This window comes from Brienomyrus brachyistius, chromosome 21 (genome assembly GCF_023856365.1).
Source record: "Brienomyrus brachyistius isolate T26 chromosome 21, BBRACH_0.4, whole genome shotgun sequence".
Taxonomy (NCBI): Eukaryota; Metazoa; Chordata; class Actinopteri; order Osteoglossiformes; family Mormyridae; genus Brienomyrus; species Brienomyrus brachyistius.
In genome coordinates this window covers 15,078,578-15,106,462 of record NC_064553.1, presented here as the reverse complement: position 1 = coordinate 15,106,462, position 27,885 = coordinate 15,078,578, and the positions used below count along the sequence as shown (strand labels likewise).

Genomic DNA, 27,885 nt, shown 5'->3' with positions numbered 1-27,885 from the left:
TTCCCGGTTATAATAGAAGCGTTTTATCGTTTTTCACCCCCTTTGAACATGAACAAGGGCTGTCCTCGGACATCACTCCGTTAAGCCCTTGGCCGTGCCCTCTGGACTGGCCGGACCCAAACTCTTTTCCGAGGCTCATCTTACAGATGATTATTCGGTCGTTATAAATCCGTATGGCTGCCTGCTGTCTATAATGCGGCAGCTGTGATGATCTCGCTTTGTGGAGTCTGTGCTGCGCACACAGGGGGGGCAGGTGTCTGGGAAAGAAACTCCGTATTAAAACTTGATGAATTTTGGCCTCATCGTCAAGGATTCTGTAACACAGGAGTTTTAAAAAGTTTGAAAATTAGACCAGATTAATGACATTTTAATACGAAACTCATTAGTATTCATATATAAAGCGTTGACATTTTCTTTGTAAATGCCTCCGAATGCACGGATTGTTTACCCATGACAATACCTGTAAACATAGGATGTTTCAGCTGTATAGTTTCCATAACAGCAAAATGATTTTCTCTTTAAGATGTTGTACTTAACAGTGCTGGGAATAACGATATCGGTGTCAGTCATCTTCTTTTTGCCTGAGTAGCGGGTTTTGGTTAAAACTAAGACTTGACAATGACCGTGGGCAAAGCCTTCGGTGAAAAGACTGGAAATGCAATGAAGTTACCAGGAAAAATACGTCGTCTTACTACCGGGACTGGTGTTCATGGGGGATGAACTATGAAGGGTTAAAAATTTCGGCCAAAACAGGAAAAACTGACGATCTTATGTAACGATGGATCAATAACAGAAGTACTTCCATTTTTGTACAATATTACATTTTGGGTTGAGTTGGGTGATATAAATGATTTATGGTGAAGTATCTGCTCCACTTATATATCAATGAAGTAGCTTATTACAGAAGAGGGATCTTCCATAACCGGCTTAAGCACAGATGATACTTTCTCACGATTCTTCGATATTATTTTAAGAAAGGACTGAATGGGTGAGTATTTGAACTGACGCTGATGACATGCAATGAGAAACGACAATAGCTGATCTTGTTTAACTGTTTACTCATTTTCATAATTCTTAGCTTTGCGGCAAATAATTTACATATTTACAAATTTCACAAGATATATCGCCAAGCCCGGACATATATTATGATTTTTAGGTATTTACATATTTTACAGTGGGAGATCAGGGCTTTTCCCAGGGTGCATGGGAGTGTCTGTGGTCAAAGGGCCAGGTTCTCCTCAGCTGATCTCCCCTTTCTCCTCCTGCAGTGCTGTCTGCTTAAGGAAACCCAACCTTCTCTCATTTTTAGCCAATCAAGTACACCATGATGGGTCGCTCCTCTAACCATCCTGTGACTATTGGAGTACTGGACCCCTGAGGGGGGCGTGGCTTCCCAGCAGCCAATGAGGTGTGAAGTGGAGGGGCTGATGGTCAGGTCCCCTAGTGGCATCCACAACTTCCTGCCACCATGTCGTCATACTGTTTGAGCACCACGTTGCCGTCGTCGTCGAAGTAGAGCAGGTTGATGGAGAACAGCTTGTCGGGTACGCAGCAGGGCGTGTCGATGCCGCGGGTGAGCTTCAGGGCGTTAATGATGGACTGCACTGTGGCGTGGTTCGTAGGCCGCATGTTCTGGCCCAGCGGGAAGGGGCAGGAGCCCTTGCAGTGGTAAGCATTATAGCCCCGTGGCGACACAATCCAGCTGGACCAGCCGATCTCCTCGAAGTCCACATAGAGTGGCAGGCGCTGGCATGGCGCCCCCTGTGGCAGTTCCTCGTCAAGCGAGCGGGCGACGCGCGACTCCCTAGATGGGACACCAGCAGGGACAGGGAGGGGGGAGCCACTGTGACCTGTATTAAAGAAAGGATGGACAAATTTAACAGCTGCTAATCAGCCGTCCTCGTGTCACTTGAAATGAGAAACTACTGCAGTAATATTGAAACGTTTTTTGACAGGCCCCCCCTAGGGCTGATATATCCGTCCTGACACCCCCCCCCCCCCCAAACACACACACATACATATTAACCGCAAATAAACTTTGGTTATTAAATAAGATTTAAAAAATGTATTAGCCTACATATAATACGCATATAATGTGTTCATATACGATAAAAATCCTTTGCGCCCCATCCAAGGGGCACGTCCCACAATTTGAATGACTGAACTACTGTTATTACTAATTCTAATCTGTGCCTAATTATTTTGTTAATTAATATGCCTACTGTAAAGTATAAAATATAAACTTTACTGCTGTAGCTTGGCTCAAGTGCTTTGCTAAATCATATAACAGAGGTCCATCTACCAAGAGGTCCATCTCCTTAACTACTCTGCCACCTACTGGTCACAGTGGGCGGTGATAAGCTCATACCATTCAGTGTGCCCTCCTGCGCTGGGGTGCGGCGCCCGTCGTCTGTGAACAGCACCAGCATGGGCTGTTTGCTTTGGTGGTGGCTGCGTCCCAACGCAAAGCGTACCAGGGAGGGGTCCAGCTGGCTGCCCCCCAGACCTCGAATACTGACCAGCAGACCCAGATTACTATCTTCATCGGACATCCAGGACCGCACCTGCGGGGGAGGGGCGAGAGATGCTGTCAGGACCCCTGGGGCGTGTGCTTTTGTATATGTTTACTTATGATGTAACAGGGAATGGATTTAGGTTAAAATATTTAATATCCAGCTTAAATTAAATAGAACTAATTAACCCCCTCAGTTCTCAAGCTTTTGGCTTATATGATTGGCACTTACCGCTTGTGTGATGGAAAACACTTCCCAACCACTGGAATGAATGGGCATCAGCCTGGAGGACAGCAATCTCTTGTCCAGTGCTGAATCCATCTTTCTGCCATTCAGAAGCTGGTAAACACTCACCTGTAGGACATAAACCCCACATCAGCGTTACTCAGATTTCCCCGATACAGTTCACGTTTAACTATATGTAATTACAGTTTCTGAGCGCTAACGACCGAGCCCATGCGGCGTTTCTCGGTAGCGCACCTGGCAGAAGTGGTGTCTGCTGAAGCTCTGCACTGACTGCGGGCGCAGCTTGAAGAGGTGAAGTTCAGCGGCCAGCACCTTCTCGCTTTTAGACACCGTTGATAAGTTAAACATGAACTTGATTTCCTCGCTGCGAACTGTGCAGGGAAACACACAGACATGACTTTGGGACTCACTTCATTTAAGATTAAAGTATTTAAATGCATATTGTGTACTGGCGACCGTGTAAGTTAAGAAAATGCCAATGAAAACGCATATAGATGCCGAATTACTGCTTACGTAAAGCCCTTACGTTTGTCGAAGAAGCCCCGAACGGTGTTTCCCTCCAGCAGGTTCGGGTCTTTGGTAACTCCGTCCACGTCTGCAACCGTGTTGTACAGGTCGATCATATACTGGGGGGGCTGCACGTGGCCCCTGGCGTGAGGCGGGTCCTCCATGCCGAACACCTCCAGGAGCCTCCTCAGAGCCTCGGATCGCACCCCCTCCGAATTGCTCCCGACACCAAAGTCGTTTTCCAAGTAATTGGCAGATGGCCTGGCGAAAGCGCCGGCGAGCAGCGCTTCGATGATCAGGACGGCGAACATGGCAGAAACGCGGTGGCTTGAGGTCAGAAGCTCCAGCTAATGCGCAGATGGGTGACTGAGGGGCCGATCGGGGGCCGCGCCGTTTTATATCAAACGACCGAACATCGCAGGGAGACGGTGTGTGTCTAAGCCCTCGAACAACAGCTATAAAAGATGCCATTAAGTCGCAAATGTAAATCAACAATCAGTGAATGTAAAGGAAAGCTAATGGCGGTGTTAACAAGGTGCGAACGCTGATTGCGCTGGATCCCAATTCCTGCGCTATTGTGCGGAAATAAAAGAATGCCCCATATTGATCGACAGCTTTCGGATTTATGTGCCTTTGTCCAGCCTAAAGTAATATGTTCTGTGTTTAAGTGAAACTTGTTAAAAGACAAATGGACTCAAAATGGGCACGAAAAGGCCGTGGTTAGAATTCAACAAGGAAGTTTACTCTCCATGGGAGGTTAATGTCCTCTAAACGGATCCATTAATACAGACAAAAGAGTATAATGTCTTACAGGAACGCGAATTAATGTGCTTCTGAAAACGAACACGAGGGAATGTTTTCGGCATTCAAACTGCCATTTATATCAACGCTCTACCTCTAGGCCTAGATTTATTTATATTTATTTATCTGGAAAACGCCTAATGTATTCGGATGTATTCCCGACATAAAACTTGGCAGGATGTAGGTGTTGGACTCCGATTTCACTCGTTATTTGCAGGATTTTTTTATCATTAAGTCAGTAACAGACGCATACGCCTTTTTTAATAATGCAATCGACGTGAACTGCTATCCCAGCGAAGATGCAGAGGGGATTTTTGGCGAATATGCATCGCTGTTTCCGATTGTCCAGAACGGCCTGGTAACTGTCCTAATCCTTCTATAGAGACGTAATGGAGTGGTAATGCTGTTCTGTCTCCCACCTTCTTCATTGCTGACGAAATCCCAAAACGTGTATAACTCACGTAACATAAATGAAAAAACACTGTAAAGGTCATCTTATACTGCATACAGTATTTGATGTTGGCCTATTTAATAGTGTTAATGGATTTAATGACCCATGTATCCATTATTTAATTTGCTTTTATCCATTTTAATAATCACAACTACCAGTTTCTTTAGGTTTACAGCTTACATACAATTATTTAATAATAATTCAGTACGGCAGAATACTGCAGATTCTTCACAAAAGTGATATTTTAACTTTTTTAAAAAACTTTCGGTTTAGATGATGGCCTCCGGTTATCCGTATAGCAAATATGAACCTGCCGCCTGGCTTTTCCACTTGGGTGGTATTAAATATCAACATAATTATCCAGGGCCATCCTGAGAGGAACGGATGAGTTCTTAGATCCCTATAAGATCACTGGGTTTCGACCCTAAAGCCTTCATGTATCACCTACCCGTCATAGATAGCAGGTAGCTGGTATTAAAAACACACACGCAGGGCGATAACCCAGCGAGAACGAGTCGTGTGGGAAAATAACAGTGTCTCGTCATGATTTTAATAATCCAAAGCATTTAAGGATCGGGGATTGCATGTAGCGTTATACATTAAAGTGTATATGAGATTATACCGAGGATCAAAGCAGTCAAACACGGCATTTTACTGTAGTGCTCGTACAAAATGCATACAGAATTTCACTAATTTAAAATACGATTGATTTCACGGCCTTGGGCGTTCCATAAATATCCTCAGAATCAGACGAATGTAGATTCTGTTAAGGTAGACCTATTTAAATACACGACGCTTTCCGTTTGATCAGAATTGAAACTTTGTGATCTTTGACATACATGGTTTATCATATTTTAACTGCACGCTCGTGGTTTTTTCTATAAAAGGTAAGAGTTGTTGAGGATATCGGCCAGTATAGATACGTTTTATTCGCTTTTAAAAAGTGCTTCATCCCAAATGGTATGGCTGTAACGTCTTGCGACTCCCGCACAGGTGTCAGGAAAGCGCCCCTTAGCTAAAGCTGGGGAGTCAACAGAAAGCGGCACCCTGGGTCCGAATGAATTTGCTCGCCCGGCGTTTTAATGCTGATAATAGTCGTGATCGGATCTGTAACTGGTGCTGTCAGGAAAAAGTAAATGCTTAATTATGTTAACGCCGTGTAAACAAGAAACGATATTGTTGGCAATTAACATCACATAGACATAAAACTTTATGTTTTCAAGCAGTATAGTATTTGATACTAGTATAGTACTGATACTGGGCTCGTGCTAATTCTGAAGCACCATCCATATATGCAAGATTTCTGATATAACTGTTTATCCGAAGTCTTAAAAAAGCCTGTTATTTCAGATGGGAGAGTCAAAGCAGGTATTGATATGTTTGTAAAGGATTTGATTTTCCCATTATAAAATTGTATTTTCTATAAAGCATGGTTGGTATTCAACATATTTTCTTTCCTTAATTCCCCAATGTTACTCTTTTCTGAAACCTTGGACCTGCAGTTTAGGAAATTATTTGGTGTCACTGTTTTAAAGTATTTACATATTCGAACGAATCTTTACATATTTTATTACAAAATTATTTATTTTCTATTATACATATTATACAAGAATATTTGAAGGCACAGAGCATAATCATGGGCTCATTAAAGTCTTGATTTTTTTTGGATTCTCAAGGATTCTACCAGAGGCCTGGATGATCAGCCTGGTTGTCTTCAGCGTCCACCGAAACCGTGCAGCTGTAGGTATGTCTATGCTGTGCTCCAGCAGATGGCGCTGTTCTCAGGACTGGCAGGCGCAGGAGGTGATGGTCAGCACCGTGCGGATGTTTCCATGCAGGTTGCGGAACACGTGGCTCTCGTAGCCCTGAGGAACGCAGGTGCTGGTTGGGCCTGGAGCCTGAAGCAAGCAGGCCTTGGAGTCCAGGGAGCTCCTGGGGAGGGGGGATCGCGGTCAGGGTGACAGAGGGCCACAGTGGGGTCAACCTACTTCACAACTCAGCTTTAACCACGATGAAGACAATTTAATAGCGATTATTAGGAAAATCATCTCAAAATTCATAACATTCAATGTTTAGATGTTACTTCTCAGTTTCATCCACAACACAACTCATATTTATAAATGAAAGAGTTGACATAGGGCTTGTATCAAATAAGGTGTCCAGGTTGGGGGGTGTCTGGGTTGGGAGGGGTGTTAATTGGAAACTAAAAAGACTTTTCAGTTCACCTTCAATGTGTTTATGGGGTTCTGCATGGAGGCCTAGGTGTTAAAACAAACAGACCTTCTGGGGGGGGGGGGGGTTGTGTGCTTTTAAAGTGGGGAAGGGGTATGGGGGCCTAGGCACTGTATTTTTGGGGGTTGGGGGGGTCTGGCAGCTGCGCTTACCTCAGGAGGCATCGACTTCCTGTGTTGCAGTTTCCCAAACATCTGCCCACATCAATTTCCTGGGGAGCATTAGCAACACAAAGGAAGGCTGGTCAGTTCACAGCGGGCGGGGGGGGGGGGGGGGGGGGGGACAGCTACATGGATCAGTTGGGGGGGTTCTTTCAGGAATTGGTCTAATTTGGCACCTGGCTGAAAGACACCCATTTGTGCCAGTGCCTTTTGTCGGGGTGTCAGACGACACAGGAATAAGTCACACATTCGTATGAATGAAGCAGGTAGGGATTCGCTCAGCTGGAGCTGCTCAGCCAAACACACCGTGAGGAGCATCATTAAATCTCAGCGCAGAGCGGACAGTTACACAGATTACAAATCAGGTGGCAGTATTCTAACAAAGTCTTGAGTTCGGAAACACTTTAACTAGTTCGAACCAGCTTTAACCTGCCTTGGTGTGACTTTCTGACTGATGCAGTCTGGTGTCAGTCTGGTGGGTCCGTAAACAGTGTTGCTAAGCTACTTCTTGTGGTGCAGCAATGCATTGTGGGATTCTGTTCAGCCAGGGGCTGACTCAGCTGTCACATGTGTGTATGACCGCCTTGTCTAGTCGGCCCCATATCCGGCTGCTAGAACGAGGAAGTGCACATGAGGCTGAACTCTGACCTCCGACCCCTGTCTCACCTTCAGCTTCTCTTCCTTAACCCCCACCGGGCTGTGAGTGACCTCGTAGTAGTACTCCACGTAGGGGACACGGTAACAGCTTCGCCGCAGCTCACAGGCGCTGACGGTCTGCACCAGTTCTACCCTGCTGGGTGTCTTTACCAGGGCAGAGTCGAACTTGATGGGGACGCAGGAGAAACCTTCTGGGAGAACAAACCGTGGAAGGACTTAGTGGAAGCAGGAATAAGAACAACCTTAAATAAGAACAACAAAGTACGAGAGGCCCATAAAATTGTTTCTAACCCGATCCTTGAGGACCCCCAGAAACTCAATGTTTTTCAACTGGGAGCAACAACGGGGATTGTCGGGGGTGTTATGAAACACTGCTCTATGATGCAGAACCAGTCTGGACACGGTGATAAACTAAACAACGTCGGTGGTTCACACACCTAGCAAGCCTCTGGCTGTGGAGCACTTCCCAACATCCAAGACGGACTCGTAGGGCGTGTCGTGGTGGTAGGTCTTGAGGGCGGGAACGCGGACACAGTGCACCAGCCGCGGCTCACACTGACACTCCTCCACCACCTCCACCTCCCGCGGGCCCTCAAACAGCAGCACGCGCTCCACCCGTACGCTGGCCGCGACGCAGTCCGCACTGGGACCGCAGGACGTCACGGGGCCCACCCGCTCCATCTCAGGGCTGGCCAGATCCTGCATCCTCGCCTGGGGGAGTTTAGGGAGCGTCTCTTTTTGACACATATGTATTTTTATGTATCATAAACAGAGGTGGAAAGTTCAGGTTTAGAAAATACAAATCCAAGCCAAAGTTTTGTTTCAACCAACCAGTTGAGTGAAAGGAGTCACAGTCAGTGAGTGCTGAACTGGTTGGGTGAAACAAATTCTTGGTCTGGATTTGTACTTTCTGAACCTGAACTATATATATACACACACACTTAATTTTTATATTCATTATCTCTGTTTGTTTAATCTTTTTCTTCAGCATTACCACTGGAGATGTAACCAAATTTTGCAGCATACTGTACAAATACAGTAAAGGCTATTCTATTCTATTCTATTCTATTCTATTCTATTAAGCCCATTAACACAGTATAACTTGAACCACGTTTCATCTTCAATTAAGATGCTATCTAGAATCAAAAAGCTCAGTTAAACTGGTTCAATAATAATAATTTGAAATGTTTTTATTTTCCATTGTTTTTTAGCCAAAGAATATGTTGACTAGGAGGCTCTGAACTAAAAGGGTTATGCCGCCCCCTGGTGGTTGATAGCTAACTGCACCGGCCGTGATCGCGCACCTTTTTACTCCTGAGGAATTCCAGCATGGACACGTGTTTGGGAAACCCCGGCTGTCCGGGTTCATAGGAAGGCGGGGATCTGGAGGCTCCACAGTGCGTCCTGCACATTCCCACGTCCAGGCTGACGGGGCTGCCAGAGATGTCTGGGTGAGAGGTAGATGTAACACGGTAAGCATTCACTAGCGGTGTTTAATCATCACATGTCACATGTTGCACTGTAAATATCAAGAAAGCTGCAGCCATTAAACTGCATAATCAGCAAAGCAATCAGGAGATTAATAAGCACTAAGAGCGGCCCAGTCTGACCCGGTTCTGTACCTTGGCCCACATAAATGATGTGACTTTGTCTCCTGCAGCAGATTCTCTCCGTAAAGAGGTTCTGGTGCTCCACACGCCTGCCTGTGGATGCTGAGGGGACCCAAAATGCATGTCAGTGTCACTGCAGATCTGTGCACGCCTGAGAGTTTGGCCCCCACAACAACACACATGTGGGGGGCGGGGCTACTTACGGAGCACGTGAAGGGTCCAGACGGCGAGTAGCAGGCAGGCTGACATCATCTCCATGATGAGGACGCCTGGTCTTCTGGGTTCCTCCTGGTCGACACTGAACTCGCCCAGCCGGGTCTCCTGCCCTTTATACCCACTCCAAGGTGAGGCCCACGCAGGGTGGGGTGGAGAAAGGGGATAATCAAATTTCCACTCTCGACAGTCTGGGGGTCCCCTCATTTCCAGGAGGGAGGGGGCACTTCAAAGGCCATTCATGCACTGACCACACGCCTCCTGTTAAAGATGCTTAATTAACTGTTTTAAGTAGCTTTGGGTTCCTAAACCGCCACTCCGGGCATTAATTAGCTTTCATCTCGGGAGGGGGTGAGGGTGTTTAGCACCTTGACTTGAAACAAAAACTACTCAAATCTGGTAATGTGAGGAGCATTGGGGAGGGGGGGCAGCTAGCAGAGGTGGGGCCACCGGGGATGGGTGGGGGGCATGCTACCTTTGTGTTGATTCAACGTGTCACCAAATGGCCCCTCAAGGCCACTGCTGAACAACAGAGTTATAGGCTGGAAACCCTCACGTGTCAACTGGACACAGAGGTGGAAATTTCAGATCCAGAAAGTAAAAATCCAGTCCAAGATTTTGTTTCAACCAACCATTGTACAAAGAGTCACAGACAGCCTTGTGCCCCTAGCTTCCGGGATAGGCTCCGGACCCCCCACGACCCAGCAGGATAAGCGGTTTGGAAAATGGATGGATGGATGGATGGATAGAGTCACAGACACAGCGTACTTGCTGCTTGACTGAAGCAAAATCTTGGACTAGATTTTTACTTTCTGGGCCTGAAATTTCCACCTCTGACTGGGAAACATCAGGGATCAGCTGGGAAATACGGCCATCAGACTGGAATTAGGCAGGTCTCAGTACTCTGGACGTATTCACAGGTTAACTAAATGTTTGTTGTTTGCGTGAAGCTCAATCATGTTCCGTTAAGTTTCAGCATCAGTGTTTCCTGTGCAGAAAATGTCCACGCGAGACAAATGTTTGAGGAAGAACTGCAGGTGAACCTGGTGACAGGGGCCGGTGACATCATATCCCCTGAGGCTCACATCTCACTTGGAGACTCAGATCTACCCCAGTGTTTGGGCTGATGTACAGTGGATATATAATGTCTACACACCCCTGCTAAAATGGCAGGTGTCTGTGATGCACAGAAAATAAACCAAGATGAATCATGTCGGATCTTTTTCCACTTTTAATCTGAAATCTCAGCCTATGCAAATAAGGGGGGGGAATTTAATTAAAAATAACCTGATTGCATAAATGAGCATGTGGCTGTGTTCAGAACCAACCAATCACATTCCCTCTCAAGTTCACTCTCAAACGGCACCTAATCTATACCTACCATCAGGTTAAAAATGACTCTAATCAACTCCAAATAAATTGCTGCAGTTCCTGTAGGATTTTCCCCACCATCTTCTTCCTTCTTTCCAATTTCATGGTCTGCAAAGAACATTCAGAGCATCTCATTGTTGAAAGGTATTGACCCAGAGATGGGTACAAAAGAATATCCAAAGCATGAATTATACCGTGGGGTGCAGGGAGGACAACTGTCAAAAAGTGGAGAGAATTTGGCACAATAGTAACCCTGCAAAGAACAGGACGTCTTCCAAAAGTAACGAGGAGACAAGATTCAGATTGTTTAGGGAGGCTGCCAAGAGGCCAATGGAATGGGATCTGCAGGAATTTCTGGTAAGTACTGGTTTGACAACAACTTCCCCTGTTCTTCATGTGTTTAGGCTATAAGGCGGGGGGGGGGGGGGGTGGGGGGGGGGGGCAGAAGCCTTTTCTCATGAAGAAAAACATTCAGGCCCAGTAGAAAGTCGCAAAGAAATAGATCCAGTCTCCAGAGTCATGTAGATAAATGTGTTTCAGCCTGTCGAGACTAATGTAGAACTTTGTGACCATAATTCCATGGGGCAAGGGCTCCTGATTTTTTTACCTTATTTGTATAGATTGCAGTTTCACATTAAAGGTGGAAAAAGTTCTAAAATGATTTATCCCGATTTAATTTTTTTTACACCACAAAAACCTGAAAATTTAACAGGGGCAGGTAAGCTTTTTACATCCACTGCAGGATGATGTTACCAGCCAAGAACGTCCCTCTTTCCCTTCTTGTTGAAAGGATACCAGTCAGCTTAGCTGTTAATGAGTCTGTCAGCTGCGTTGAGGACACTAGTCAGTCACCACCGAGAAGAAATGCCTCATAATCACTGTAAGATGTTGTAATTCCTCTGCCCAAATCAACGGCAGCGTTAGACTTCCGTGACGTGTTTCTCCAGATTAAGTTCTTGTTCTTTGAGGTCCTGACTGCTCCTCAGCCATTGTCACCTGGCTCACAGCGGGTGGCGCTACAGGACCATGACTGCAGCTCCTACGCACAGCTTCACGCCAAGCCTTTCGTGTTGTGTGTGGAAACAGGCCAAGAATAAGACAGAATGCAGTTTAGTATAAAACGCCAAGGAGGCGTCCGCATTCCATTGTGCCTTAAATGATGCTTAACACTGCACCACAGCAAACTTTCACTGCAGGAAACCCATAACATCACACATTTTAAACTTCAGATACTGGAGTTGCTTCATATATCTGCATGCAAAATCCTCTATTACGATGCACTGCAAACCCAAATATAACCTCCACATAACTCCATAGTGTTTAGGTTTTGACACCACAAACTGAGATACAAAGAAATTTTAAATTACTTTATTTGTTTTAAAAGTCATACAAAAATTCAACATTTTGTAAGTAAGTACTGTAAATACAGAAGACTTCCTCCAGTGTGGGCAGGGGGGGTGTGTCTGTATGAGGAGGTCTTTGGGGGGGTTCTGAATGAAGGGGTGAGGGTGACCTGCTCCGTCAGTCCAAAGCACCTGCATGGGAAGTTAATAGGCAGCTGAGAGGTTAATTTGATCAGCACCAGATGGACTTGTCCATCTACCTCTCCTTCCTTCCTATCAACTCTGGTTTATGCACCAGCCTAAGCATCGTGTGAGCAAGAGAGCGAAAGACAGACCTTCCAGAAAGGCGAATTCGTCCACAGCCTCGATGGCGCTGTCTGGAGGGGGAGAGCTTGTGATCAGGGGGAGAAGCGCTCATGCGAATGACTGAATGGGACTCAAGGACATGAAAACCCACCCAGGTCCTTCCTCTGCAGAGTCTTCCTCTTTCCCTGTTGGGCGAACACCAGCGCATCCTTGGCTATCATCTCCACGAAGAGCTCCTGTAGGTGGACCCAAAAGTGACCCCCTTCGTCATCCCCACCACCACCATCATCATCATCATCATCATCATCATCTACACCTCCAAAGCCCCTCTCCACCCCCACCGCGGTGACTCCACACGGACCCTCACCGTGGCCTTAGCAATGATAAAGACGGACTCCTGGCTGGCTAGGGATACGTCTGGGTCGGCCTTCATCAGGGCCTTTATACGGGATAGCGGCAGCTTTGCTAAACGGGAGGTGGGTCCGGGAGCCGTCGGCTGGCTGCTCTCCTCCTCGGTGTTGTTTTCGCGGCCGTCCCCCTCCGTCCCGTTCGGGTCCAGCCCTGGTTCCACAGACGCCGTGACTGCCGCCGCCATCCTGCTGGTGTAGAAACAAGTCCGGGCGATGTAGCGGCAGGGATGCGCTACATCCACATCTCAGGCGGGTTTAAAACACGCAATTCGGTTCCTGCATACAGCACAGGCCCGCAGCTCCCAAACTCCCGGCCGGTGCGTGCTCAGTTACGCAGATGACGTAGCGGCGTCTGTGAATAACGCGTAGGCGCTCCTCTCTCCCGCCAAAACTAGGAGCGTTTCTGCGTCGCTGCCTGGCAGCAAGCTTGCTGCGTCTGCTCGGGGATTGTCGTCAGAGCATCCTAGCTAAAAGTGGAGCTGTGTGTTCATTACTGTGTATTTTTACCAGACAGACGAGAAACATGCTTCTTTTTTGGTTATAATTTTTCACGTGCCAGCGCTGTTAATCAAATCAAATGTCGAATTTAAAAACACCAAATTACCCAGGCTACGTTCATGCATTTACAGTTGTCATATATTTTGCACACATAGCAGCCTAGTTGGCGTGCACGTTTGGCTGAGCGATTAAGATCAAGCAAAAATACGGTTAATGAGCTTTGTGAGTGCAGTTATCTGCTTACCCAGCTCAGGCACGCACGTGAGTTCAGCGCGAGACGCGGCACCAGCGTCTGTAGGTGTCTGGGCTTAATGCACTTTAATATAAATAGTGTTATGCTGTTATGGGCAATTACAGTGTTGTTATATTTTAACGTGGACTAATACAGAACACACAATATCACTGGCAGTTCCGTCTAAACGATGGAACATTTTGTATTTATACCAACTTCATTTTCATTATTATTGTGAAACACGTTGAACAATTGGTTAATTTTAAAAATCTCATTACTACTAATCATACCTACATTGACTTTATTGTGCACTTTTAAATAATTAGTTTAAAATTTAGATTTTATAGATTATATTTAAACATCTCAGTTATGCTCCTGTTTGCAGTTATTCAGTAGGTAACATGGTCACATGGTTCTCATTATAAAGGAAGTAAATGTTTAAATTGGAGTATTAATAATTATAATAGAATGCTAACAAGCTTGCAACTATATGTTCTTTTTCCGGTGTGAAGAAGAAGAGGATTACACAGGTACATTTGTAGATGGCATAGCAAATGGGACATTTTCCACTGGCTGTCATTTATAGAACAGGAAATCAGTTACATACAGCAGCAGAAGGAGCTTAATGCCATTCTACCATCGTCTCTGTGTGCCAAGAATAATTACTTGAGATTATTTATTGTAATTGCATTGGGTGGGACTGAAAACAGACCTACAAAATGGATGCATGACAGATGGGTTACAGTTGTGCATGGGCAGGTCTGGTATCTGGGTCTGGGTGTGTTTCCTGAGGCAGGAGAAGAATGGATACTTTGCCTCTGAGAGATGACAAACTGCAGGATATTTGCTTAACGCACCACAAGAGGGCGCAATGGGGAAAGCAGGTTTCACTGGACTCCAGGAGCCTTACTTGGGCTCCAGAAGTCCCCGGCTGGACCCCCTGATCTGGTCTGCTCCTGATTTACCGGAGAAGATGACCGAAGATGAAGATGTCTGGTTTCCACGGCCTCTTGCAGAAGGTCATGTGTGTTAGGCTCCCCAGCGCTAATCCGTCCTGGGTGACAGTGTGCAGACACCCAGCCGCTAATCTGCTATTTAGGTCTATGTGACTTTGCGACAGGTAAGGAGCCTAGCTAAGGGTGTCTGTCTGCTTGGGGGATAATGTTTCCTCACACTGCTCTGCCACAGTCAGCTGGCCTCCACACCGGAAGAGGAGAAGAATGTCCAGCCACTGGGCACACTCCCGACCCCCTCAGCCTGCTGCGGAAGCCCCTACCTGGAGCCACATGACTTCCCGAGCAAGATCAGGAACCCAGAAGAACACAGTGGTCGCAGGAAAGGCCATCATCGACATAACGACTGCATCGTTAGCGGCTGTACGGCCCAGCCCAAAGCCATTGGACTCAAACAGCATGCACAGGGAGAGAGGCGTTAAGATGGGGAAGACCTCCAGGACAGGAAAGGGGAGGCTTCTACGTGAGTTGCAGAGATCTTATTGGAGGCTTTGGCTTGTCCATCATGTTGCATCTGCTTTTCATTTGTTATATATATTCTTTTTACCCCAGAACCCTGTCCAGAATTTTGATTTGCACATCTTGTATTTAATTAAAAATGTATCTAATGGTTCCCCCTCTTCGACTCATCACTAAGACGTACTATATTCGCAGACATGCCACGTATGTCGTTATTGGAGATGAGGAGCAGGTAGGCAGGCTGCAGACTGTAAAGACGACCAGCTGGGAGTCGCAGCTCTGTGGTCTGTCTGCTGTAGTTACTGGGATTTACATTTAATATTTGTTCTGACCCTCCCTCCCCACCCTGGGGGGGACACAGGTTACAAAGCCCATCGGGAGCTTTGGATGAAGAGGGAGAAGGTGAATCCGTGGACCATGCCCACGAAGGAGGCACGAGCAGGGCTGAAGGCGGAGTCCCCATCCCGTGCTGTCAGGGATGAATCACATGCAAACTGCAGCCCCTTTGAGAAGGTCCTGCATGAGATGATACATGACGTGCGGGTGACCCGTGACATCACTCTGGGCTCTCGCATTGGCCTCTACGAGTTGCGTGGCGAGATCGGGGCCGGAAATTTCTCCCATGTGCGGCTGGGGATTCACGTGTTGACCAAAGGTGAGATGGGGCGGGCGGGGTTACAGACCTCTAATAAGTTTCTTAATAAGTCAGTGTGAGGAAGGGGCGTGGTCTCAGGAGGAGGCAGTCATGTGACCGAGTGTTGGGTCTTCGTAGTTTTCTTTTTTGTCCCTTGAGTCTCATTTGCAGCAAATAACCAATGTCATTTGGGGTCTGTGAGACCCTTTAGGTTTGTTAATGTGTGAGTGTCTCCCAGCATCGAGGGCGGGTGTTTACGTTTGTCTCATTGTCATAAGATGACATGTGACCTTCTGTGGACTGGCTCATCAGGACCGTGCGAGAGAGACATGCCATCACCCCCAGAACATGTGTGTTGTCACCCAGCTGTGCTTATAATGCAAGGAGGGCACAATTAATGCCTCTTTTTCATGGTCTTCATAGGCGAGGGCCAGACTGGGGGGGAAACATGTTTTCTATTGTGTTTTGATCCCAAGTCATTTCTCTCACTTGTGGAATTCAGAACAGGTAGCGATCAAGGTTCTAGACAAGAAATCCGAGCTGTTTGCCTCGGAGATCTCCTGCATGCAGAGTCTGTCTCACCCCAACATCGTGTGGCTGTACGAGGTTCTGGAGACGCCCCGCCGCCTCTACCTTGTGATGGAATACGCCAGCGGAGGAGAGCTCTTCTCCCGCATCATCACCAGAGGGCGCCTGAACGACCTGGAAAGCAGGCTGGTCTTCTCTCAGATCGTCTCCGCCGTCAAGCACATGGTGAGTTTTCCTGCCGTGGGCGAGATGCAGGGAAAGACACATCTAGTATACATGAAAAAATGCGAGGGGCTGCCAGAACAAACAGGAGAACAAACGCAGCCTTCTGTGATATTTATTGTTTCTCCAACTGAGCGGTTTTGGCCGATTCTGAAAGGAAATCCAGGTTCCGCAAGTTTATGGAATCATCCGGGAAATCAGTTGCACTCTACAGGTGTGGTTAGCGGTGAGGAGGCCCTGCCAGGGTGCCGTGTCAGGGCTGATCCAGCTCATGGCCCCACATGGTCCTTCTGGTCCCCTTCCAGCACGACCGAGACATTGTGCACCGGGACCTGAAGGCGGAGAACGTCTTCTACACCACGGGCTGTTGCGTCAAGGTGGGCGACTTTGGCTTCAGCACAGCCTGCGGCCCCGGCGAGCTTCTTAGCACCTTCTGTGGCTCCCCACCCTATGCCGCGCCCGAGCTCTTCCGGGAGAGGGGCTATGTGGGCCAGCTGGCAGACCTCTGGGCGCTGGGCGTCCTGCTCTACTTCATGGTGACGGCCAGGCTGCCCTTCAGCGCCGACAATCTGAGCTGCCTGAGGAAGTCCATCCTACGTGGCACCTACCAGCTGCCCGGCCATGTGCCCTCGCCCTGCCGCCGACTCCTCCACGGCCTGCTCCAGCCCGCGCCGCTGGACCGCCTGTCTATCGCCCAGGTGATGGCCAGCAGCTGGCTGATGGGCGTCGCCTCCCCCAAGCCGTACCCCCCCACCCGGCCCACCCCAGCCCTCCTGCTTGAACCCTCAGTGGATCTCTCCGCGGAGGAGGTGGAGGCCAAGGAGGCACTGGGCCGCCTGGGCGTGACGGAGGCTCACCTGAGCAACAATGCCTGTGCCGACCTGCTCAGCCCCGTGACGGGCGCCTACCGCATCCTGCTGCACCGTGCTCAGAAGTGCAGCTCTGCGGCCAGTCTCTACCCCGACGACTTCCAGCCCTTTGACCTGCAGGGGGGCAACACCACAGCTCTGAGGAGGCACAGCCCCTCTGCCGTCTGCCGTATTTTGTAGGCGGCCGTGCACTTCCAGACAAAATGAAAAACGAAAACCCGTCAGCAAGAACAATCTGCTGGTACCATGTTCCTTATGCATCACTCCACAACCCTAGAGGGCGCCGAATGTTTTACATGCAGCCGAACCACATACAGAACGCAAATACATCTAAGGAAATGACAGCCTGTTTAAAGAGAAAGTACCTCTTTTCATTAATAGCCACTATTGGTCTAATACAAGCAGCGGCACAGACAGGGGAGATGGCAATATACACGACACTCATGGTTACACGCTAACGAAACACTCGCATTTCACGGTAAACATTACTTGGTTACAGCATTTATTATTTAGGACATAAATACACAGATACACATTAATTTACACTATTTAAAGTGTGGTGCAGTGCAAAGCATGCTGGTAACTGCATAATCAGTCCTGCTGACCAGCACTGCAGTGTCACATTATGTCAGCCAATCGTGGACATAAATGAAGAAGGTTGCCTCGAGTCACCTACAAGGTGGTGATCAGCGCTCATACAATGCTTTATTAGCTAAAACGACATCAGTTCTGTCAATTTTGTTTTGAAGTATGCGGTCACCTTGTTAACCGTGTTAATGTAAGTACGCCAGATGCATTAATGAAGTAACCTGTGTCTGTAATTGTATTGCACCCTCTTGTGGCCAAAGTGTATATGGCAGGAAGGATATCGTGGCCAAATGCAAAGACATAAAAGAGCAGCTTGGTATGTCAGAGAATCACAATCAAAACTCCGTCTTCATGGTGTTATTTTAATCCTGCTAGTAAAGCTCATTTGGAAACGAGGAAGTGATTTCTGGTGTAGTTTTTGCACACTTCCGTACAAGCAACAAACTAATCTCAGAAACAGTATGCTGCATATCTTTTATAGATCTTGAAAGTGTAAATACTTTTAATAGCTATGTCTTTTTTCTTGGCCTCTCTATATATCATAAAAGGTGAAACTAAGGTTGTGATCAGATGAAACAGGCTTTGCCTGAGTGTTACCAGTGGTTATATCTGAGTGTGAAATAAAAAGGCTGTTTGTATGAATCCGATATGCAGATTAATGTCAAAAAGTTTTTTGTGACTTTTATTAGTCATAGTGGTAGCGTGTGGCTCAGAAAGTTCATTCTCTGGGTGTCTGTGATCAGAAAGTTGAGTTCATGAATGTCGCATTTATATGGTGCTTTTTAAGACAACCGAAGCACTTGACAGAACCAATGGGAAGCCGTTTCACCCACTACCAGTGTGTTAAATGATGTGACAACAGCCATTCTGCACCAGTACATTCACCACACAGTAGCTAAGGTGGTGAAGGGGCAGGAGAGAATTCACCAGTTAGATATAGGGGAGGGCGGGATGGTGGTGCAGTGGTTAGCACTGTTGCCTCACACCTCTGCGGCCCGGGTTCAAGTCTCCTCGTGGGTCACATGTGTGTGGAGTTTGCATGTTCTCCCCATGTCTTCGTGGGGTTTCCTCCGGGTTCTCTAGTTTCCCCCCACAGTCCAAAGATATGCTGAGGCTAATTGGAGTTGCTAAATTGCCCGTAGGTGTGCATGTGAGTGAATGGTGTGTGAGTGTGCCCTGCGATGGGCTGGCCCCCCGTCCTGGGTTGTTCCCTGCCTCGTGCCCATTTCTTCCGGGATAGGCTCCGGACCCCCCATGACCCAGTAGGATAATGGGTTTGGAAAATGGATGGATAGAAGGGATAATTAGGAGGCCAGATTTCATAGGGCCACAGTGGGAAGTTTTAGGCAGGACATCAGGGCACCACCCCTAATATTTCAAGAAATGCCCAGAGGTCTTTTATCACCCCAGTTTCACATCTTAGCCAAAGGAGGAGAGGTCAATGGAAAAGGGCAACATTGTAACATGAAGCTGAAGAGGGAAGGAACAACTAAGTGAGCGAAGAAGATAGTAAAAAAACAAAAAGCCAGTAATGGGACACTTGCATCCTCAATGACTTACTATGCTTCACCTATATGTATGTCATCACCAAAGTAGAAGCTTTTATGAAACGTCATGTGTGGCTGTCACCAAAGGTACATTTCCCTTCCACTAAGGATATTCTAGACTTCCACACACCCCCGGCGAAGGTTTGATTTGAACAAAAATCAGCCCTCGATGAGGTATTGGGACAGCCCTTCAAAATCTGGAATTCAGGAAAAACTTCTGGGGTGGGGGAAAGGTAGCGAGGGAGGGTGGCAACAACTAATGGTTTTGGGATGTAGCCTGTATTTCAGCCACTGTCAAATTTTATAGTAAGTAGCTCTTGATATTCCCGTAATGTTAAGGCGTGGATAGGCGAGCAGATTAGTGCCGATGTGAGTCAGCCAATCCCTGCTCTCAACTCAGCATAATACATTAATTGTAGATACATCCAAGATAAACGTGGTGCTTAGATCTGATAGAAAAGAGCCTCTCTTAATTTTGTGATGTCACACACAAGTTCTCTCAGTCTGAGTGGGAGGGTACGGCTGCGTAATAACATTAATGATGAGATCAGCAGTATGATTGTGCTGTGTATTCTGGAGAGCTTCAAGCAGACTTTAATTCAACCAAGTCACAACCCAGGGAGGATCCTCTAAGCTATTGAATCAGACTGAATATACCGTCTGAGGTTGATGAGGGATTACTTAAATGAGAGCACCGGGAAGTGCCGTTATAGAATGTGCAGGTGATTGTTATGGTTATTAAGAATTGCTCCGATAGGGATCTCTCATTAATGTTTTTTACGTAAAACCCATTATGTTGAGGTACACTTAGACGAGTGTATGGGGATTTGTAAGGCATTTAGACCTGTTGAGCTGTTGATCTTGGTGATAAAGAACATCTTGATGATGTAACCACTGTTGTGCCTTCAATAGGGATGTGTGAACTTAAATTCTGCAGGGGATAGCGTACTGGGCATATCAGAGAGGGCACTGCCACGCAGTGTTCAGGCCGCACAGGTGAGCCATGGTAAGTGTGATGCAAGACCAGTGTACAGGGAGAACGTTCATAGCACCATTGCACACTGTAGGCAACACAAACTGTGGTTGCAGTACTTCAGGCCTGGGTACATGCATGTAGGGAGCCCAACCATTTGTAACTCAAGATCTACTTTTCAAGTGGCCAGTGTGCTGGGATCTACCAGTTTAAATAGGGAGCCATAGCTATTATTTTTTTTACTGTATTATTACTCTAGCTATTACTGTAGCTGCCTTTTCTACATAGTTAACAAGCACACAGAAAATCCAGACAAATCCAGGTAATTCTCCAAATTGAAAAAGTGTAAATAAATGTATTTTATTTTAGTGGGACCGCCGGCACTGGGAAGATTTTGTGCCGACTTTTCAGTTCTCGCACTTTTCGACTTCTTCAGTAAAGCCGCGCTCGCATTGCGTATAAGACATATCGGCTTCGAATTCGAGTAAACAAAAAAATAATCCCCTTCCCACTTTGAATGAAAATGATACGTTGTTGATCTTTTGGCTTCTGACATGTTTGCGTGCTGAATGTTTACAGTACATGCTTAGTTGCAGACTGAAAAATGGGCACACGCAAGTGCACAGATGATTAATCGATTGAGAATCACTCAGAGAATTACTAGTCGCGATCGACTGGTTGGGCACCCCTGATGTAGAGTATCAGGGGAACACGATCTGAACACTCCTACCTAGGGCAAAGACCGAGTAGCATCAGATACTTAATAGCTTGACTTTTGCGTACAGCTGCACAGTCCATGAAACCACTGGTTTTGCTCCTAACTAGTCCTAATTAGTCATCCTCTTGATCTCACGTTTGAGTGTTTTGCCCGACGGTGATGCAGTGGACCAAGACAGGTTTGTTGAGTCTTTAGAACGTCAGAGAGGTGATGGCCTTGGCGTAGCAAAATGCAAAAAAACAGCAATGTTAATGTAGGTGACAAAGGGTTGCTTGTGAATAAAGAGGAGAAAGGTAAAGAAAAGCTAGCAGGCTGCTGGGAGAGCGCTGTGTACAACACACACATACAAGAATGCCCCTATTAACACTTCAGATTCAAAGCCCATCAGTAGCTCTTAGAACTGTGTGTAGGAATTTGTTAATGCCAGTGAACTCTCTGCTGTTGCCTTTGACCAGTGGTTCTCAAACTCGGTCCTCGGGCCCCACTGCCCTGCTTGTTTTCCTGCTATCCCTGCGCCACACACAAGTCCCAGCTGTCTTTGGACCGACTTTGAGAACCACTGACTTAGACAGTGGAGAGTGAGTGTTTGTGGAGGAAGAGCAAAGGAAGAGAATAGTAATGGAGAACAGTCTAAAGATACACACATATAAAATTATGGAAATTAAAATTTATGGCTCTAAATAATGTCAAAAAATGTGATAAAAGAGATGATTCCATAAGCAACACAAAATGTATGTGTTATGGCAGCATGGCTTGGCACAAGTACGATGCATGAAGCGACTCTCAGGGAGAAGGGATTTTATTATGAATGAACTGAACACAAAAAGGAAGACTAGAACACAAAGGGACTGTGAGGAAGTCAAACTAAAACAGGTAAAAATCCAACAAGAACTAACTAGACCTGAAGTTACACAAAGTGCAACTAACAGTGGAGACGCTTAGGGAAACACTAGGAACAAAACAAACCAGGGAAACATCGGTAAACTGGGATGGTCAATGACACCTGTTGGCCAAATGGGGAGATTACATACCGTGTTGCACAAGACAGGGACCAATCCTGACAAAACATAGCCAGTAAAAACCATCCCGCTCATTAAAACATTTTTTAATATGAATCAATGTGGAACAAAGACAAGCTACTCTGGCTCCCACAGGGACATGTATGCTGACCTTTTGAGTTCACCTCCATCCAGAGCCACCTTCCACATGGATACTTCCTCACCAGATCAGTAGGAGCAGTGTGCACACTAGGTAGGGGAGACTCATCCATCCATTCATCTTCTGTAACCGCTTCTCCTACACAGCGGTACCTGTACCCACGAGCGTCTGAGGCCACCAGTAACTTGAGTCACGAGCATTTCGGTTTAACAAAATCTCGCTGTACCCACGAGCAGTGTTTGGAACCACAAGCTCCAAAGAACAGATGAACAGTCAGCAGTAAGTTTAGTTAAAAAAATATCTATTAAACTGAAACACACAATTATATGGAATGAAAAGATACGTTATGATTCCTTTTGATTTCTTCAGCTGGCTCATTCTAAAAGATGTTTTGTGTTGCTGCGACATGCCACCAGACCGGTGCTATGATACGTATATTTACATCCACTCTTGTAAATGTATGAATGTTTTATATATATATCCATCCATCCATCCATTTTCCAAACCGCTTATCCTACTGGGTCGCGGGGGGTCCGGAGCCTATCCCGGAAGCAATGGGCACGAGGCAGGGAACAACCCTGGATAGGGGGCCAGCCCATCGCAGTTATATATATATATATATAATATATAATAAGATAATGTAAGATACCTACAGATCACAGGGGCATCAGCGTTACAATATGGAAAAGAGGTACGTTTCCTTCCCACAGGCTAACTGATTGCCATATCGTAAGCAATTTTTCGTAAATTTCTGATAGTACTGACAATTTGTCTTTTTTTTCTACATTTTTATTAGTAATACAATTTACTGTAATATTTAGGCTTGTTTTTCAATGTTTTATTGTTAGCAACAATTTTTTTTATGCTCGCTGTAGGCTACGCCGAGCAGCCTAACCTAGCCTACGGGACTTGGTCTCTTTCTTGTGCAGCCATAGCGCAGTTTTTTTATGCATTTAAAGATGAAAGTGTGTCTAGTAAGCGGAAAAATATGATATTCTCAATCAATACTACTTACATTGCCACTAAAAAATTATTATTGTGCCTATAAATGTTTTGTATGGTGGTATTTTGGGGCTGGAAAACCAATTAATCCCTTTCCCATTATTCCTTATTGGAAAAATAGCTTGTACCCACGAGAAATTGTACCCATAAGCTGTGTTTTCAAACCAATTACGCTCGTGAGTAGAGGTATCACTGTATATTGAGCCTACTGGTTCAAGACTGGGACCGACCAAGGATGGGGCACATATGTATACCTATTGGTAATTTGGCAACTCCAATTAACCTCAGCATGTTTTTGTACTGTGGAGGAAAATAAGAGTATCTAGGGGAAACCCCACAATCAAATGAGGAGAACATGCAAACTCTACCTACCCTGGCAGAGATTTGAACCCAGATCTTCAACGTGGACGACAACAGTGCTAATCACTGCGCCACTTGATGAGCCTTTTGATAGGTTAGTAAAAACTATAGCCCCTTTCAGAAATGCACTGCCACCCTGAACTTTTCTACACTCCCTGCGAGAGGTTTCAGTTCCTGACAGCCTGTGTTTGGTTCATCCTCCTCCTGCCGCAATGTGACAGAATGACTGAATTGCTCAAACGACCCCGCGGCTCTTCCCCACTGCTACTGGGAAAACCCGATTATCTGCGACTCAACAGATGAGCCAGAAGAACCCTGGGACCTGGCAAGGCGACGAGGCATTTCCGGCGTCGGAGTTTTTCTGGCACCAGACGATAGAGTCCATACAATGTTCAGGCCTATTGTGGTCTTGGTGCAATGGAATGCTTTCTCTACACAGGACAACTTTTGTCATGTATGGTGAGAAAGGGCCTTTATACAAACTGTTCCTCCCTCATAACCGTTAACTACAGTATATTCTCTTCGGAAAATAGTCCAGGCATACCTGAGTGATCATTAAAGTGTTTGACCTGAATCCGGTCTTAAAGAAACATCCTCTCCAACAGACATGGGCAGTATCTAATTTTTTATTCCATCATACCGTCCATACATTTTCCTGAAAATACTGCTGTGTACAGTAATATTGGCCCAACCTACTCTCCACCCGTATATGATTATATTTGTATATGATTCATACATGTATTATATATGATCTTTCATGATACATGTGATCACATTCGTAGCCACATTTGGGTCGTATATGTATATCTTGGTGCAACATACTAAACATATATGGTCAATGTTAAAGAGTCATATGTGTTACGATTATCAGATGGCAATACAGTGGGACTTTGGTTGTTGAACACAGGGGCATCAGAAGCATTGTGAATGTGGGGGGGGGGGGACACACTGGCATAAAAATAATATTTTTTGTTAAATGTGGGGGGGGGGGGGTTCCAAATGGCACGTCCCCCTCAGATTTAATGCCCATGCTTAGACATCTCACATCTCATATGACTTGGTTCTCGACCATATTACTCGGTAACAAAAAAGTTTCAGGTGTTGAACGAATTTTCGCTTCTCCACTAACCAGCCCTGACAAAGCGTCTTTTTACATGAGCATCTTATTCAGATTGTGCTGTGATTATTCTTCTGTTTTTTGCCTTTGTTGCTCTTATTTTGTTTTAAAATAAGACTGCATGAGTTCTAAGAAGGTTAGCAGCAAGCCAAACAGCACAGTTAAGAGAACCACAAAAGAGCTTAAAAAGGTAACAATTGCAAAGTATGAAAAAGCTGCTTGCATGACTGATCTTGCTATTGAGTTTGGACCTGTTTTCATTTATTTAATGTATTTATGGATTTTAAAGGTTTTATTTATGATTTTAGAATTAGGTATGTATACAGGTTTAAACAGGCAATCATTTGGGGGTCTGGAATGCATTAATCAAATTTACATTTTTTCTTATGGGAAAAATTCATTGTTTTTGAACGAATCAGTTTTTGAACAGCCTTCTGGAATGGATTAAGTTTGAGGATCAAGGTTCCACTGTATCTGGGTTAGACCACGCCCACCTCCCCCAGGCTCCAGTTTACCACACTCCAAATCTCACTTCAACAAATTCCTTTGTTGGCACCCCTGATACTAGTAGGTCTGCTTGATGTGCTTTGTTAATATTAATACTGCGTGTTATGCACATGCAATCGTGACATTACAAACACTGAGATAGTCACCTGGGTTAAGATAAGGCTTCGGCAGATATTACAAAGTGGTGTATGGTATTTTGACACTATTCTGGTCTATTGAAATCTTGGCAATAAAACTCACCGAGCAGGAGCGGTCCCCTGCAATAAAATTTTGTTGAACGGTGACCATGAATAAGTTTAAATACAGTAAAATCCCGTTATAGTGGACTCGCTTATAATGGAATATCGTCTATAACGGACGAAGTCCGCTGGTCCCAGTTGTGCACCTTTAAGAACATGCAGAAAAAGTTTCGGATATAGCGGACTCCCATATAACGGAATTTCGCTTATAACGGACAAACAATTTGGTCCCCAGGGCTGCTTTTAGCTGTAGTTTTGTTTGCTATAACGGACATGCAGGCTCCGCCTACAAGGCGTGTGGCGTGCCGGTGATATCCAGAGCAGATACCAAAATGAGTGAAGAAGAGAAAAGCAAACAAGTATTGGTCACCGAAATTTGGGGATCGGTCCCTGTCTTGTCCAGTTCTGTTCATCGGTTCCCTAGTTCCCTGTTTAGCCTGAGGGTGTCGCTGGTCATCCCATTCTATCCCTTGTGTTTAATTAAGTTTATTCCCCAGTCACAGTCCTCATAGTTCATCCTCTTCCTGGGGCTGTCACATAGAATTGGCTGAATTGATTGATTGTTGTTCAACTCAGGCTGTTGGGGGTTTGAGGCTGGCATTAAACTTTTGGGTTTTTCCTGCTCCAGCACTCCATTATGGGTATATTATGTTCCTTATGTTTTTGCACTTTGATTGGTTGTTACCCTTACAGCTGTTACAGAATAGCCAACCAAGATGGTCTTGCTGTTTTACCATGTTGAATTGCTCACCGTCCTCACTCCCGCCAGATCCAGAACTCCTCTCTGTGTCCGTGCCACCTGTCCTCACTCATTGGTGGTTCTAAGATAATCCTTTCACCCCTTGAGGGATGATTACCTAGGAGAGCCTGACAAACCCCCCATGCCATGGTGGGGTCTCCGATGCTCCTTCAAGTCCTTTATGATCCTGAAGACGTAATTCCCCACATCTGCAGACCCACTGGATGAGGTGCTAGCCTGTTAGTTCCCATGACTTCTCTGAACTGGGGAAAGGGGGCCAGTGAGGAACGGCCCACATATTAGAGCAAGGAAAGGTTTGATGCAGCACCAATTCTTTGAACCGCTCTGACAGATGAGCATTCTGCTGCAGGCCCTTTAGTTACCTTTGCTGTCTTTTGCCCTGATGAGCGGAAGACTCAAGCTGTCCTAGCCAGGAACTACTTCATACTCCGCTTTAACTACTTTCCTCAGAGCCAGACACTTGGGAGGTGGTTGCTACGTGGCACTACTTGCAGATCATCCAGGTTTTGGGGCAAGTTCCAACAAAGGTACATCCTTAAATGGCAAATCCTGCCCCTATCCAATGTCCCCATTTGCCCAGTTTCAGGCTCCTGCCCTGGTCTCATTGCTTCTCCGAGTCCTGGAGAGGTCGCCAAGCGCATCATCATCACCCACACCCACTGCTAGCGACTGTACTAGCACCTGCAGTTCTGTCCCCTGAGTGCCTGTGGTCCCATCACTTACACTGTCAGCAGCCTGGGGCAATATTAAGGTGTGTCTTCCAAGATGGTTTTGGCACCATGTCCCTCTAGTGTATAAAATGACACCTCGAAACTGATTTACATTTGTTTTACCGCATCATGAGAAAGAGGAAGCCCCAGACAGACAGGTCGTGTAGCTTAAATGTGACATTTTCTGTTTTGAATGTGCTATATTAAATTCTATCTAAATTAAAGTACCTAACCTGTTTATTCAGGATCCTGAACGGGACACCCTTGGGCTCCCCCGTCAGTCTAGACTCCAGGTTCAGCAACCAGGGTGTGTTGTGGAGCTTCATGGGGCAACGGATGGAGAATGTAAGGGGAGTATGTGCCCCTTAATGGGTAAATAACAAAAATAAATCTAACAATCATACCATCTTCCCTGCTATTTTATAGTCAAGAACAGAGGTGGATAGTTTGGGCCCAGAAAGTAAAAATCCAGGCCAAGATTTTGTTTCAACCAATCAGTTGAGTATGAAGTGTCACAACTGGTTGGTTGAAACAAAATCTTAATTTAGATTAGTACTTTCTGGACCTGCACTTTCCACTTCTGGTCAAGAGTAAATCTTCCAGTTAATCTTGTGAACGGGAACAAATCATGTCTGGCAGATAAAACAGTTAACTTTGCTGAAATAATAATAATAACTAATAAATAATCATGTTTTTCATATGGAGCATTGTACTACAAGATTACCAAGATTACCATGCTCCGAAGAACTGGAAGAACTGTATAGTATAATAGGTGTTGGATTTTCCAGTAGCCTACAATATTATTCTTATATTAAATGAATAAAACATCAGTGGGGAGGAGGTAACAATAATGAATATCAGAAATGGCCAATTTCAATTTATGTTTAGTCAGTATCAGTTTTCAGTTCATTGAATTTGTGTCCTGCATTT

At 45.8% G+C, this 27,885-nt stretch overlaps 4 protein-coding genes across 4 annotated transcripts; 1 reads left to right on the top strand and 3 right to left on the bottom strand.

Annotated features, from left to right (window-relative positions):
• Positions 1–1,041: 1,041 nt before the first annotated feature.
• Positions 1,042–3,685, bottom strand: LOC125716996 (bone morphogenetic protein 2-like). Its single transcript, XM_048989892.1, has 5 exons — positions 3,286–3,685; positions 2,994–3,130; positions 2,745–2,867; positions 2,369–2,564; positions 1,042–1,850 (listed from the first exon to the last, which is right to left on the bottom strand). Exons 1-5 carry the CDS (start codon positions 3,575–3,577, stop codon positions 1,441–1,443), a joined length of 1,158 nt encoding a protein of 385 aa, XP_048845849.1. The 5' UTR covers positions 3,578–3,685; the 3' UTR covers positions 1,042–1,440.
• Positions 3,686–6,162: 2,477 nt separating this feature from the next.
• pnhd (pinhead) lies at positions 6,163–9,529 on the bottom strand. The gene is made up of 7 exons (XM_048989908.1): positions 9,382–9,529; positions 9,191–9,280; positions 8,856–9,015; positions 8,006–8,274; positions 7,578–7,759; positions 6,903–6,961; positions 6,163–6,450 (listed from the first exon to the last, which is right to left on the bottom strand). The coding sequence occupies exons 1-7, from the start codon at positions 9,434–9,436 to the stop codon at positions 6,300–6,302; spliced, it is 966 nt and encodes a 321-aa protein (XP_048845865.1). The 5' UTR covers positions 9,437–9,529; the 3' UTR covers positions 6,163–6,299.
• A 2,586-nt stretch (positions 9,530–12,115) lies between these two features.
• Positions 12,116–13,178, bottom strand: pole4 (polymerase (DNA-directed), epsilon 4, accessory subunit). The gene is made up of 4 exons (XM_048989905.1): positions 12,779–13,178; positions 12,563–12,647; positions 12,441–12,482; positions 12,116–12,297 (listed from the first exon to the last, which is right to left on the bottom strand). The coding sequence occupies exons 1-4, from the start codon at positions 13,004–13,006 to the stop codon at positions 12,284–12,286; spliced, it is 369 nt and encodes a 122-aa protein (XP_048845862.1). The 5' UTR covers positions 13,007–13,178; the 3' UTR covers positions 12,116–12,283.
• A 713-nt stretch (positions 13,179–13,891) lies between these two features.
• LOC125716991 (serine/threonine-protein kinase NIM1-like) lies at positions 13,892–18,371 on the top strand. The gene is made up of 5 exons (XM_048989887.1): positions 13,892–14,671; positions 14,740–15,027; positions 15,385–15,678; positions 16,160–16,410; positions 16,713–18,371. Exons 2-5 carry the CDS (start codon positions 14,772–14,774, stop codon positions 17,454–17,456), a joined length of 1,545 nt encoding a protein of 514 aa, XP_048845844.1. The 5' UTR covers positions 13,892–14,671; positions 14,740–14,771; the 3' UTR covers positions 17,457–18,371.
• Positions 18,372–27,885: the final 9,514 nt, after the last annotated feature.

What these genes read in the sequence shown, in the direction of transcription:
- pole4 (XM_048989905.1), bottom strand. Translation starts at nt 13,006, where the DNA reads ATGGCGGCGGCAGTCACGGCGTCTGTGGAACCAGGGCTGGACCCGAAC. An exon ending in TTATCATTGCTAAGGCCACG is followed by an intron (nt 12,648 to 12,778) that starts GTGAGGGTCCGT and finishes GTCCACCTACAG; the next exon opens with GAGCTCTTCGTGGAGATGAT. An exon ending in TCTGCAGAGGAAGGACCTGG is followed by an intron (nt 12,483 to 12,562) that starts GTGGGTTTTCAT and finishes CTCCCCCTCCAG; the next exon opens with ACAGCGCCATCGAGGCTGTG.
- pnhd (XM_048989908.1), bottom strand. Translation starts at nt 9,436, where the DNA reads ATGGAGATGATGTCAGCCTGCCTGCTACTCGCCGTCTGGACCCTTCAC. An exon ending in AAGGTGCGCGATCACGGCCG is followed by an intron (nt 8,275 to 8,855) that starts GTGCAGTTAGCT and finishes CCCCCAGGCGAG; the next exon opens with GATGCAGGATCTGGCCAGCC. An exon ending in GGAAGTCGATGCCTCCTGAG is followed by an intron (nt 6,451 to 6,902) that starts GTAAGCGCAGCT and finishes CCCCCTCCCCAG; the next exon opens with GAGCTCCCTGGACTCCAAGG.
- LOC125716991 (XM_048989887.1), top strand. Translation starts at nt 14,772, where the DNA reads ATGTCCAGCCACTGGGCACACTCCCGACCCCCTCAGCCTGCTGCGGAA. An exon ending in AGGAAAGGGGAGGCTTCTAC is followed by an intron (nt 15,028 to 15,384) that starts GTGAGTTGCAGA and finishes GGGGGGACACAG; the next exon opens with GTTACAAAGCCCATCGGGAG. An exon ending in GATTCACGTGTTGACCAAAG is followed by an intron (nt 15,679 to 16,159) that starts GTGAGATGGGGC and finishes TGTGGAATTCAG; the next exon opens with AACAGGTAGCGATCAAGGTT.
- LOC125716996 (XM_048989892.1), bottom strand. Translation starts at nt 3,577, where the DNA reads ATGTTCGCCGTCCTGATCATCGAAGCGCTGCTCGCCGGCGCTTTCGCC. An exon ending in TGTTTTCCATCACACAAGCG is followed by an intron (nt 2,565 to 2,744) that starts GTAAGTGCCAAT and finishes CCTCCCCCGCAG; the next exon opens with GTGCGGTCCTGGATGTCCGA. An exon ending in GCAGGAGGGCACACTGAATG is followed by an intron (nt 1,851 to 2,368) that starts GTATGAGCTTAT and finishes TCTTTAATACAG; the next exon opens with GTCACAGTGGCTCCCCCCTC.